This window comes from Aulostomus chinensis, chromosome 12 (genome assembly GCF_037954235.1).
Source record: "Aulostomus chinensis isolate RoL2024-O1b breed Wild chromosome 12, RoL_Achi_v1.0, whole genome shotgun sequence".
NCBI classification, from domain to species: domain Eukaryota; kingdom Metazoa; phylum Chordata; class Actinopteri; order Syngnathiformes; family Aulostomidae; genus Aulostomus; species Aulostomus chinensis.
Genome location: NC_141331.1, coordinates 4231961 through 4244681, shown reverse-complemented (window position 1 = coordinate 4244681; position 12721 = coordinate 4231961). Strand labels below are relative to the sequence as shown.

The 12721-nt window shown below is 44.6% G+C and overlaps 1 protein-coding gene across 4 annotated transcripts in view; it reads left to right on the top strand.

Moving 5' to 3' along the window:
- The window catches only part of hdac4 (histone deacetylase 4), a 128614-nt gene that overhangs the window by 95626 nt on the left and 20267 nt on the right, over positions 1-12721 (top strand). For all 4 annotated transcript variants that reach the window (XM_086219720.1, XM_086219718.1, XM_086219719.1 and 1 more), the window contains 6 exons: positions 621-667; positions 4012-4119; positions 6271-6326; positions 6544-6631; positions 7846-7965; positions 8068-8165. In XM_086219720.1, the coding sequence (XP_086075846.1) occupies positions 621-667; positions 4012-4119; positions 6271-6326; positions 6544-6631; positions 7846-7965; positions 8068-8165 (517 nt within the window). The remainder of the gene's footprint in view (positions 1-620; positions 668-4011; positions 4120-6270; positions 6327-6543; positions 6632-7845; positions 7966-8067; positions 8166-12721) is intronic.

Here is a 12721-nt window from a genome sequence, read left to right as displayed (position 1 = left end):
ATCAGTGTTTTCTAACTACGACGCTGGTTCAGCCTCTGGCAAGTGCCTCAAACTCGGCCCTAAGCTCAGTTTTCTGTACCAGTGGAAAGAAAATGCCGAAAATGTACCAACGTGACCGAAACGGTCTCAGGTCAAATTCTGGGAGGTAACTCCAGTGGGGGTGTACTGCAGGTGGGCGTGTCTTCAGTCATTAGTCAGTCTGTGGGCTAATTATCAGGAATGTCGGTGGAACATTCGAAAAGACACTCATTTAAACGCTTTAATTTGTGCATTGTCTTATTTAGAGGAAGGTCATCAGATTTACCATCATCTAACCGGGGATTTAACCTCATTTAAAGAGATCACATAATTTGGCCGTGACATTTGTTGGTGTGCCTTTCTGAAACTGAGTCACCTGGAGGAAGGAGAACATTTGATTGTGAGGGCAACGTTGTGCTTTTGTTTCCTCACCTCCCTCAATTACGGCGTGCCCCTGTATACTCTCACTGCTGCAGTAGGTCAGAAGGTCAAACGCTGTGTTTCTGGGGTCATGCACTCATTGAGGGCATGCAAGTCCAGAGAGCTTTGCCTTGTAACTTTTCAAAAAATTTTCTTCCTCCTTTTCTTTGCTCTTCCACCAGGTTCAGTCAGCCCCATGTTTGTGAGGTTACCATGCGGAGGCGTCGGGGTAAGCCACCTTTCTCCTCATGCTTTCTAACTCCAGTCATTTTACAAAGATTCACTACATTATTAAGAATTTGAGACTTGGCAATTACAAGTAATAGCCACGCTGGTTTATTCAGTGGAAAAGCGTTGTAATAGACTGTTAAGTTTTTACAACGTGGTGTTAATCTAATCAATACTCCGCTGGCTCCCCTCCATCTGACTTGGTAATGTAACAAATAAGAATAGTTTCAGCATCATCAAATGGTAGTGTAATAGCAGCTCCCCTCTCCCACTCACTCTGGGTCCCCTGCCTGAATAATGGTTCCATTTGTTCTCATTCCACCAAACAAAAACACACAATCTTAACACACTCGCACGCACACAAACACCGCCCCTCAGGACCAGAGGCAACAAAAGCTGTTGCTTGCCTTTCCGCCGTGTTTGTAATGCTAACCAGATGTTTTCAGCATAGGAGATGTGTACTTTTGAGTGTGTGTGTGTGTGTGTGTGTGTGTGTGTGTGTGTGTGTGTGTGTGTGTGTGTGTGTGTGTGTGTGTGTGTGTGTGTGTGTGTGTGTGTGTACAACTATCATTGGGAGAACATTTTGGTCGGTCCTCTCTTTCTGGGACATCTTTTAATGGCATTCCTGGAGGCGAGACTTGATTCAGGTGAGATGGGTTCAGGTGAGGGTGAGGGGTCATTAGGGGTGATTAATTTCTATGTTTAAGACTAGTTTCAGGGTCTAGGGAATGCAGAATGCCAGTGAAGGTCCTTACTAAGATAGCTGCGCAAACGCATGTGTGTGTTCTCATTAAAGTGTCTCTCCAGGGTCTTGGGTCCCTCAGCTTTAAATGCTTTTTTTAAGGGACTTTGTTGGAGGGTTAGAATCAGGATCAGGGTCGCACTGGTTTTGGTAAGAAGCCCCTGGCCCAGCACCCACTCACCTATCCACCTGGTTGCTAACTTACTACATCCCTAACTCTCCTGGATGTCCTGGGTACCTCCAGGCTGCCCCCCCCCCCCGCCCACAAACACACACACACACACACACACACACACACACACACACCACCTCCCCCCTCCTCCCTCAGGCCCTACTGCTGCTGCTGCTGCTGTTGCTGTGGTGGGAACAAGAAGAGCCAGAGCTCAGTTCTGCTCTTTATAATGGCAAATGAGACTAAATTGTTGTCTTCCTGTCATACACACACACACACACACACGCACGCACGCACGCACGCACACACACACACACACATGCACGCACGCACACTCAACACACACACACACACACACATATACAAAACACCCACACACTATCAAAGGAAAGGGGGAAAGGGGGCTGAAATTAGGCTGTCAGGCTGTGGAGAACCTTCATTCCATCATACCAGCACGTTCACGCTCTCTCGCTCTCTTTCTTTTTTTTTTTGTTTTGGTAATTTACCTCTGACACACACAAACACACACATAAACATCCTTTCACTTTTTCCTGACTTGCTTGTGTCTCCACTCCTGGCTGGGATCGCAGCGACCAACAGAACCAGTCCTCCACATGCTACTTTGGAAGTGTTTGAGCTCGTTAACCTGGCTGGAGTCACTCGGCTTTGCATTCGCTCTGTGATTCAGCTACCGCACACCAGCCGTGTTTCCATGAACGTGTTGTAATGCAAGGATTTTTTTTTCTTTTTTACATTTCGGAAACCTTTTTAGCACATTTATCTCATTATTGAATGAATGCAAGAGATTTCACTCTGAGCAGAGGGGGATGCGACGCCGAGTAATAAGTCAACACGTGGAGACAAAAGCGGCTGTTTAAAGATAAAAGTGGTCGTTCCACATTGAGCTTAGGTCACAGACTGATATCTGATCAGGAATTGAATTCTGATTTTAACCCTCAGACATACGCCTCGATACAAACTTTGATATGGAGGAGCTTGTGTACCTCTGAAGAGGACAGACAGCGGCTGTCCAGACAGATTATTCATTATATTTACATAATATTTGTGGTTTGAAACATACTTGAGTTTGCATTTTCTTTCGCTGATTTTTCTGAAGACTTCACCCTTCTCACATGCGTCCATCAGTTTTCTTTCTATGGTCTTAAAATGTGTTTTAGTTCTTTTTCATGACAAATTCCTACTTGGCACAATGTAGATTTGTCTCTCTTCCTGTGTGGATGCTATCACGGAGTTCTCCTCCAGCCTCCAGATCCCTCCTGTCTTCAGAGACCCCAATGTGCCAGTCCAGCAGTTGACTAGTTGTCAGACAGGATGAAATGTCTGAATATATTAACTTTAGAGTGCAGGAGCCTTGATTTTACATTAGCGGGCCTCACGAGAGCTGGGCTGCACACGTGTATATAGTTGAAACACAATGACACACACACACCTTCCTTTTCTTCTGTTCCTCTGCCAGCGTCTTCTCTCTGTTTATCATGTATTCCATCTGCCTGCAGTATCGGCCATGACTGATGGACCTTGTGTATATTATCCATAACCAGTCTCAGCGGTCCATTTGTTTGTGGTGTGTGTGTCTGTGTGTGTGCGTGCGTGTGTGGTGATTGGGGATGAGGTCTGTCCGTGCTTAAGCATTAATCAGGTTTGACCTAGGAATGGTTGCCCTGTGACTTAATACAGACACACACGCACACATACACACCCTTGTACTTGTATCTTTGTGAGGACTCTCATTGACGTAATTCATTCCCTAGCCCCTGACCCTCAACCCAACCATCTCAACTGATTGCCTGACTTTGACCCTAAACCCTAACCAGAACCTGATTCTAACCTCGACCCTAAAACCAAGTCTTGACCTTCGAACGGCCCTTTGAAGATGTGAGGACCGGCTAAAATGTCCTCACTCTGTCAGCTAAATACATATTCTAGTCCTTGATATGTAGCAGCTACAAGAACACACACACACACACACACACACAGGGTTTATAGCAGAATATTTTGATGTGCAGTTTGACGCATTACATTAGAAAAGGTTGATGGAAATGTTGAAATTCAAAGGAACTCCCCAAGTTTGGAAAAAGAAAAAAGAAAAGCCCCTCGCTTGAGGTGTTCTTTTTTTATTGTTTGTGTTTTTGTTTTTTTGTCAAAGAGTAAATGTGAAAACAGCAGATGGAGCCTCCTACCTCCAACGAGCTGGAACGTAGTGGATCTTTAACTGACTGCCTGTTTCCGTGGTCTCCAGACCAGCCGATGGAAACACGCCTAATGTGCAGTTCCTTTTTTTTTTTTTTTTTTTTTGCAACACATCCACAAATCGCCTGAAATTAACTTGACAACAAAACAGATTCAAACTATAAATCCTGAGCTCCTGTTTTCGCTTCACCTGTACTGATATGTTTATGATATTTGGCAGGTGGACAGCGACACCATTTGGAATGAGATGCACTCGTCCAGTGCGGCTCGTCTGGCCGCCGGCTCGGTGGTGGAGCTGGTCTTCAAAGTAGTGTCGGGAGAACTGAAGGTCAGTGCACACAACCAGGAGATACTTGTTGTTTGCTGGGACTTTATTGTGTGTGTGATGGGACTGTATGTGTGCCATGTATATACCTTTAATAATGTGTCATTACATGTCGTTACACGTCTCCGTTGGACAAGTAACCAAAGAAACGTGGCTGCAACTTCAAAGGGTTTAGGTCTCACATCTGATTGCCTCGATTAATTTTCCACCTCCGTTCCATCTCGGCCAGAAATCTTTTTTCACTGGACTTGACTTTAATGTTGGGCCAAAATTTTACATACTCAATATTTATGAAATTTTTGTTTTAAAGTGATCCAAAAATATGAGTAGCTACATTCCCCCACTATGAGAGCGACATGCTTGTGTTTATAACTCCAGAAATGTAACTTCCAGACCCACCTATCTCAGATGTTCTCATTAGCACCTCCCAGACAGACACCCCCCACCCCCATCATGCCTTGCCCACCAGCCAGCCCTCCTTTGTCTGTGGTGGTGGTTGCTTACTGTTTGAACCCAGCAGGGAGTCCCGGTGCACGGGCACTGGAGACGCTAACAGGTCTGCTTTATTAGCCTTACACCACAGCCACCTGCAGAGCAGACTTCGCACGTAGCGTTAGCTTAGCACTAACACACCACAGACTAATGACAGTCCTCAGGGAAACAGTAGCACACCATGCTAATATCCACACTTATTTTAAATCATAATACCAGCATTCAGTATTTCATAGGGGCCTGATAGTCAGGTTTTTCTATGAAGCACATTGTGTGATTATGAATATTAGAGTTTAAAAGGAAAATCAATGGAAAGAAAAAAAAGAGTCCTGCATGGAAAATATGGCCTTGCTCCAATTAGGGTTAGAGGTCATAAGTATTGACTTGCCCTCAGCTTAACCTGTTCTTAACACATACGTGCACATGTGTTCACATACTTACACACATCTAGTCAGTCCTCCGAGGATCGTCCACTGCCAAATTACAAAATTCCACCTGCACCAACAACTCTGAGCTCCACAGAATGCCATAAATCCACTCCTCGCCATCTCCCTCCACGTGTTGCTCTCTGCTTTTTTACTGTGTCTATTTTAGTCGTGCATGAAGGGAGAATGTACCCACTGTCTCTCATACACCTACGCCATGCAGCCTGCTTTAACTGGGTGTCCTCAAGCCAGCTGAGGAAGTCGTCTCTAAAATAATCTCCTGGCTGGCTGCTAATCCGCAGCAGCTGACTCAACATCATTAGACCATCTTGACTCGCTCGACATCAGTACGAACATCTATCTAATGTCTTACATAGTAGTGGGAGGCCCCCCCCCCCCCCCCCCGAAACAGTCCCCTCCTTTGCAGGGCTTCCTCAACTGACCCTGATGAAATCACCAGTTTCTTTATGCGTGTGTTTAGCTATGACTTAATCCTCTTTGAGAGACACAAAACAAATTTAAGAGCAGTTAAATGGGGGCGGCATGTGCAACTGGGAACTAAAGTACCGTCCCCAACTGGGAAAAGAGTGATTTTTATGGTCAGTGTGTAGATGCACAGCTGCAGCCGAGCTGTAGCTGTGGTCTGATTAGGTCATTTAATTGGAAGTGGTTCTCAACCCTTTTTGTGTCATCACCCCCCAGAATATTCATGTTGATGTTGGTAACCCCCGCTCCAGCTCCGTCTCTGCACCTTCTTTGCCCACGGAAGGAACAATACATTCCATTGTGGCTCCAGTGTTTCAGATCTATTTAAAAAAAAAAAAAAGAACTGCACCGTCACCCTCAACAACTGTGTACTTTTGGTGTAAAACCTCATAGTAACACATTCTCATTTTACTGAGGTAACTGGGCCTGTGACAAACAGAAGAGTTTAGCTTTTTATTCTTGTACGTCTTGTTTTTAGAGCCCTTTCAATAGTTTTTACAGTGCTTGCTTTCATATTTTCAAGTACACTTTCACTCTCAAACATTCAATATAATCAGCACCAAAAAAAAGTTTACATGACATGTATTGGTAGAGAACCGGCTCATGTTTCAAAGAAATGTTTCATCAAACCATTTCACAAGCCAAGAAATTATCCTGTGGCCCCCAGGAGGGTCCCGACCCCAAGGTTGAGAACCACTGGTCTAGAGGACCCCAGCGTTGTTGAATGACATTTGTATTCTGTTTGTGACAGAATGGATTTGCTGTGGTGCGACCACCCGGACACCACGCTGAGGAGAGCACGCCGATGTAAGCGCCTCAGGATATAGACCTTAGCTGATGCTTAATTTGTCTTATATTGCAGCAGCAAATGTCAATTAAATAGCATTAAAAAGCCGTAAAAGTTTTCTTTGCTTCTCCCTCTTACCTCCTCTTTGAAAACCTTGTTTGCATGCACGTGCACAACAATGACTTTGTAGCTCCTAAGTACGACATCATTTCTTCTTATGCTCATGTTCATTTTCAGGGGATTCTGTTACTTTAACTCTGTTGCCATAGCAGCCAAGCTCCTCCAGCAGAGGCTCAACGTTAGCAAGATCCTCATTGTGGACTGGGTGAGTTCTACCCGCCACGCTGTGTCCTGGTGGCAAACCACTTCACGTCTCAAACAGTTGTCTTACCAAAGAAAGGTCACCAGGTGAACTCCGGGGGCCAAACTCGTGCCTTCCTCACACTGGTTTGGGAGGTGCGTGGGGGTGGGAAAGAGGTCAGACGTTTACTGTCTCTCCAGCTTTCTTCCGTCTGCTTCCGTGGAATTTTTTTTTTTTTTTTTTAATGCTTCGATAAATGACAAAGCTTCGGCTTCACTCTTCAGTGGCATCCGTTGCTGGTCATGGTCATTCCCAGAAACCTTTGAAGGTACTTTTCATTTCCTCTCTGTCCATCACAGGGGAGTTTAGGTTGCTAGCGACAATGGCCTCCAGCCCAATGGGGACATCTCGGCGTATCAAAGCATTCTTGGGACATAAACTGTGAGGTCTTGTAATAGGTTACATATTGTTTGAAAAATATAGAACAGCTCAAGTTGAATGTTCTGCTGAGTCCTGCTGAGCGTCCCAATGTCCCCTGACGACCATGTGCTTGGTGTCTGCCAGCCTCGCTTTGTCAGTAACAATCCACCTGAAACAACATTTTTAACAGTCGTTATCGCTGTGTTGTGATGTATTTTTGAGTTAAACGGGATGGAAAGGCAGGAATTTGATTGGAATGCTTAAAAGTGGGAATAGCCAGACCATATTAGTAGTATGGAAAGAGTTTTTTGCTCTTGACTGAAGGCTCATCAGGCTTATCAGTGCTCTAGGAAGTTGCTGACGTCGTCAGTAAAATGTGCAGAATCTGGAGAAACCAGGTTGGAAGTGGTGAACAGACCAAAGACAACACATTGAGGTTCCATCTTTGCTAGCTAGCTAATTTGTGTCTTAGCTTTTAGACATAGAAACTGCTAAAAAGCTGTGAAGTACAGAGAAAGGGATTTTTGCTGGCATACGGTGGAGGTATATTTATCTAATATGTGAACAATGGGACTGAAGTAGCTGAGCTTAAAGGGTTATAAGAGGCATTCATCACTTTAGAGGGCCTTATCAGTTTATGTCAAGGAGAAGGAGTTGAAAACCATCATCACGTTCTGTATCCTCTTGTGTTTTATTGGTCACAGGAACATTTCTGCGATACCTGTAATGTCTTACTTGCTCTCCTAATATCATATTTTTTTTCACATTCTGTGTAAAAAAGTTTGCCTGGACTTGCCTCTACTTTTCCATGTGTCCAGGACGTTCACCACGGTAACGGCACCCAGCAGGCCTTCTACAGTGACCCCAGCGTTCTCTATCTGTCACTGCATCGCTATGACGATGGCAACTTCTTCCCCGGAAGCGGAGCCCCTGACGAGGTAAGAGCAACGTCATCTGAAGCCTCCGTTTTGTTGTTGTTGTTGTTGTTGATGTTGTTGTTGTCGTCTCATGTGTGCGGCGTGTATGTGTGTTTACTGCAGGTTGGCAGTGGAGCAGGAGTTGGCTTCAATGTAAACATGGCGTTTACCGGAGGACTGGAGCCTCCCATGGGTGATGCAGAGTACCTCGCTGCATTCAGGTAAGAGAATGACATCATCTCCTGCTTTAGAGACGAAAGGGTGAACTGCGAGATGCCATTCACGATAAATGCTAGACATCTGTTTATTTCCAATTTTAGGGTTAACCTTTTGAATTTTTACATATTTGCGACCCCAGATTGCACAACGATCCACCGCAGTTTTGAAGCGGTTATGTTGCTGTTGCTGTTTTTAGCCTTCAATCGCCATTAGCTTCATGCTAAATGTACCTGGTTGGCTCTCCCTGCATTCTGGTGGAATGCAATAAAAAATAAAGATCTTCGTGGGCTCAAGACACTTATTTGTGATTACTCAAAAGGCAAAATTTAATTTGATGTTTGGATGTTGTTGGATGAGTTCCATCCACTCAGAAAGTGTTGGTCAGACAATGATGATCCAAATATTAGCAGCAGTCCAGTTCCCTTTGCAGGAGTTATGATTTATCAGGGAACACCTTCTCATGCCAGGCCTGATGTCTATTAGATTCACTGCCAGGGGATGTTTATAACGTCTCACACACACACACACACACACACACACACACACACACACACACACACACACACACACACACACGCAAAACACACACAGCTTGAAATGTCCTTGAAGTGCATGGGCATGGATATGTTAAATATTTGATATTTATTCCTTTGAAAGTGAACTCAGGGTTGTGACTGTGTGTCTATCTGGCCTGAGACGGTCTTCTGGAAGCTTCTAGCAGCTTTCTGCACGCAATCTCCCGGAAGCACACCAAAGGTTCTTAATGCACCCCAGACCCCCGTGTGATCTCCCACTCAATCATTTTTATTCGCCTCTGCCCTCCTCCCCCTGAAGAGCTCGTGCACGATGACATTGAGCTCAAATATGTTAAACTACAGACATTATTTATAACCCATCACTGAGGCCAACCACCAGTGCAGAAGTTGGTATGATATTTGGCTCCGTCCAGGCTGCTACACAAGACTAGTTAAATCAGCAGTGCTTAAAACATGAATATGTATTATAATACACAATATAATATATCTAATATTATAGTATTCGACCGCTCCTCTCTCTTGCTGCAGTATCTGTTTTCAACCCACAATGCACTGTTTTGGTTCACTTCCTGTATTGTGTCCTACATTTAGTTCCAGTAGGTTCTCACCTGTTGTGAACCACGGCGCGGTTCAGTTGTTGAGTCTGACAGCGGTCCACACGGCGGTCTGGTTGAGGTTTCACACCTTTAATTTGGGTTTGGATGAAACTGAAAACTCAGAACCAAATGAGGCAGGTGTGAAGGGACCCCTGGTCGCCAGGTGGATCATGCTGTTCAACACACTGCATACTGCCGCTTTAAAAGCCTTCACTTGAATTGCTACTACACTCCGGCCTCTTCCAAACTTCACCTTCTCAGTTTGTAGCGGCAGTCTGTAGTTGAAATGTTTAAGTCTGAAGATAACTTTGTCAAACCTTGAAGCAGCAGAGCCACAGAAGTCATTAAACCACTGTTTCCACAGGCGCTGCACTCCTCCTCCTGATAAACAAACCCAACATCATGTGTCAAGGGCCATGAGTGTATTCTGGTGAGAGTGTTCACTCAAACTGGTCCGTACACACTTAAGATTCATCAACTCACATTTTCGGATTAATGTCTTACATTACATACATACATTTGAATCCATAAGTCTGTGGTGGCACATGTAATTACTGGTTATATAATTTTAATTATAAAAGAGGCTGACAAAGATTAAGTACATGGTTTTTGGGGTGTTTAAGGCACCAGATCCTGGTCGCATTGAAGCCTTGAAGCTGGAGCAGAATCGGACAATTTATTGGCCCAGCAAGACGGCAGCAAACATGTCTCGCAGGTCGTTGTTCTCACACACACACACACACACACACACACACAATTTACTGTGTACACATAACACATGTACATATAAATGCTAATTCTGCACATCAGCTCATAGAAATGCAGTCGGTCGTGGACGTGCATGCATTTGCATAAAACTGCTAACATCTGCAGCTTTTATGTCAGTGTGCCTACCTACACCTCTCTAACTTGTAGAGACACTTGTAATGGCACCTGATACTCAGGTGCTCGCTCTCTCGCTCTCTCTCTCTCTCTCGCACTCTCTCTCTCTCTCTCCCTCTCTCTGTCAAAGTCACATTTTCTACATGTCTAACGTGGTCCCGTCCCTCGTCCTTCTCGCGCCACTTCTTTGGGATGCTTGCCTCGCAGATGGTACCTTCCTCTTCCTCCTCTGGCCTGTGCCACGTTGCATTTGCAGGGGATCAAGTCAGAGCCTCCAGAAAGCACGGAGAAAAAAGATAAGAATATTGGCCATAATGAAAACCAGAGGCAACGTCTGCCTCTCTCTCTTTCTCTCTGTCTCTCTCTATTTCTCTCTCACCTCCCTTCACTCGCTCTTTTTACCATGAACTTGGAAAGAAGAGAGAGGAGGAGAATTAAACTTAATTCAAACCAGCTCTGCACAGCGCCAGATGACAGGGCTTTGAAGTGTAAGTGTGCGTGTGTGAGTTTTTCCTTCTTTTTTTTTTTTTTTTTTTTGCTCTCTTCTCCCGCTCTCCTCTACATTTTTATGAACGGAGGGGGAAAGCCCTGGAGTTCGGCAGTTTAAGCTTTTGTTGGCTGGCTTGATGAGCACCCCCTAAAGGGCATTTTCTTCCAAACAGAGCCCCTCCCGTCCTTTCACTGGGTGGCTAAGAATTAATCTGTCTGATGCTCATGAATACCTTAACGTCATTAGAAATCTGCACGTGAAGTTAATCGTTTGCTGTAAATGATGGTCCTTTGTCAGCCGCTGCTTGAATGGAGGGATTATGATTGAAGGTTTAACTGGCAAAATTAACAAGTGATGATCCATCTGCTTAGCGGATGTGGACATGGAGTTTATGATAGCAAATTGTCAATTTAATTGTATGACACGTTAACGATCACCACATCACTATTCATCGTTATCACACAATTTTTATTTTTTTTTTAAAACCTGCACTTTTTTAGTTTTACATTTGGCTTCATTTGCATCGGTGGAGGTAAACACGCTGAGTCGTTCAGTTCTTACTCACCAGCAGTGCTCCTCTTGCTACATTTCAACCTGTCCCCCACGTTTGAGTCTTGAATTAGAAGGCAAAATCAAGCTGTAGCAAAGACTAAATAGGAACCAAAGACACTGCCCAAAATGATTCCGTCAAAGACTAATATTTATACTTGTATCAATTTTAGGAAGGTAAATTCTGTGCACTAACCCTACGGTATGACATGTGCCAAAAACTGAAAATGCCTGTCATGGTCAAAGGAGAAATATTGAGTGAGGAAATAAGACCCCATGTGAGGTTAAGCTTGATTAAGTCCACTGTAGAGGGATTAAAATGTGCTCTGGAGAACACAAACAGAGATTCTAGCAATGAGAATCAAATTGCATGTTTCTGTGTTTGTGTTGGAGGGGAACGGTGTCTTCGCTGAAGCTGAAGCATCTAATTCCTCCAGCGGAGCTTCTCGTCCGAGTCTAAAAGGAATCGACACCAAATCTACGAGGATAATCATTGTCGTTTTAGTCGACGCGAACCCTACACTGTAGCCAGAGTGCCCCGAGCTGCTGTGAGGATTTATGCACGCGCGCTGGTGTGGCTGCATCGCTCTGCAATTACACTGCTGAAATGAAAGTTGGCAATGCGGCTTCTATGCCGCTGCGTCAAATAAACGCAGAACTGTAAATCAGGCTTGAGAGGATCTGATTGTGCACATCAAGATCAGTTTAGCAGCTCTGGTGCAACCTTGCCAAATTCAGAGGAAAAAATATGGCTTTTCAAAGAAGGATTTTCCAAGCAGGTACATGCAAAGGCCCAAAATCAAAGAGCATTATGGGAACAAAAAAATCCAGTGTTTTTGGAGCTTGACAGTCATAGCTCAGGCCTCTGCAGTGACTCTGACTATTATTTTGTAGTACGTCCAAACACCAAACCAGGCAGGGTTTTATGCTACACACATCACAAGTAATTCCATTCATGGTAAGATTTATCCGTGGGAGAGCCAGCAGTGGTTTAGATCGCTTGCTCAGGATGTCCTGTAGCTATGGCTCAGTCTGCTAACTGTCCCCTCCCGTCATTAATGGAAAGGCTTTTTCATCATCACGTAAATGGGCTCTGATTCATGCACAATTAGACCTCCTGAAAACCACTGGCCTCCCCTTATGTCAGTCTGCTAATTGATTGCTGTGGCTTTTTACTGTATTTCTTGAAATGTCAGAATATTATTCCAGGGATGTGGGAGTTAGAAGTAATGACAACCGCAGTCTTCATCATTTTACCAGAGGTGTCTACGTTCAAGGTTCGGGGAGCCCTCTGAAGTTTGGCAGCCCAAGGTTTCTCTCTTTGCATCTCCTGTCAGCCCTCATAAGCTCATGTGGCCATCGCTCTGTAGTGTCGGGTGTTTTAAGGAAGGCTGTGTGCGGCTGGGATTTTGTCTGCAGGCATCGAGAAATGGCAAAACCGATGGAGCTGAAAAAAAAACTTGCCTCTCACCTTCATCATGTACTCATTCATGCCTCGATTCATT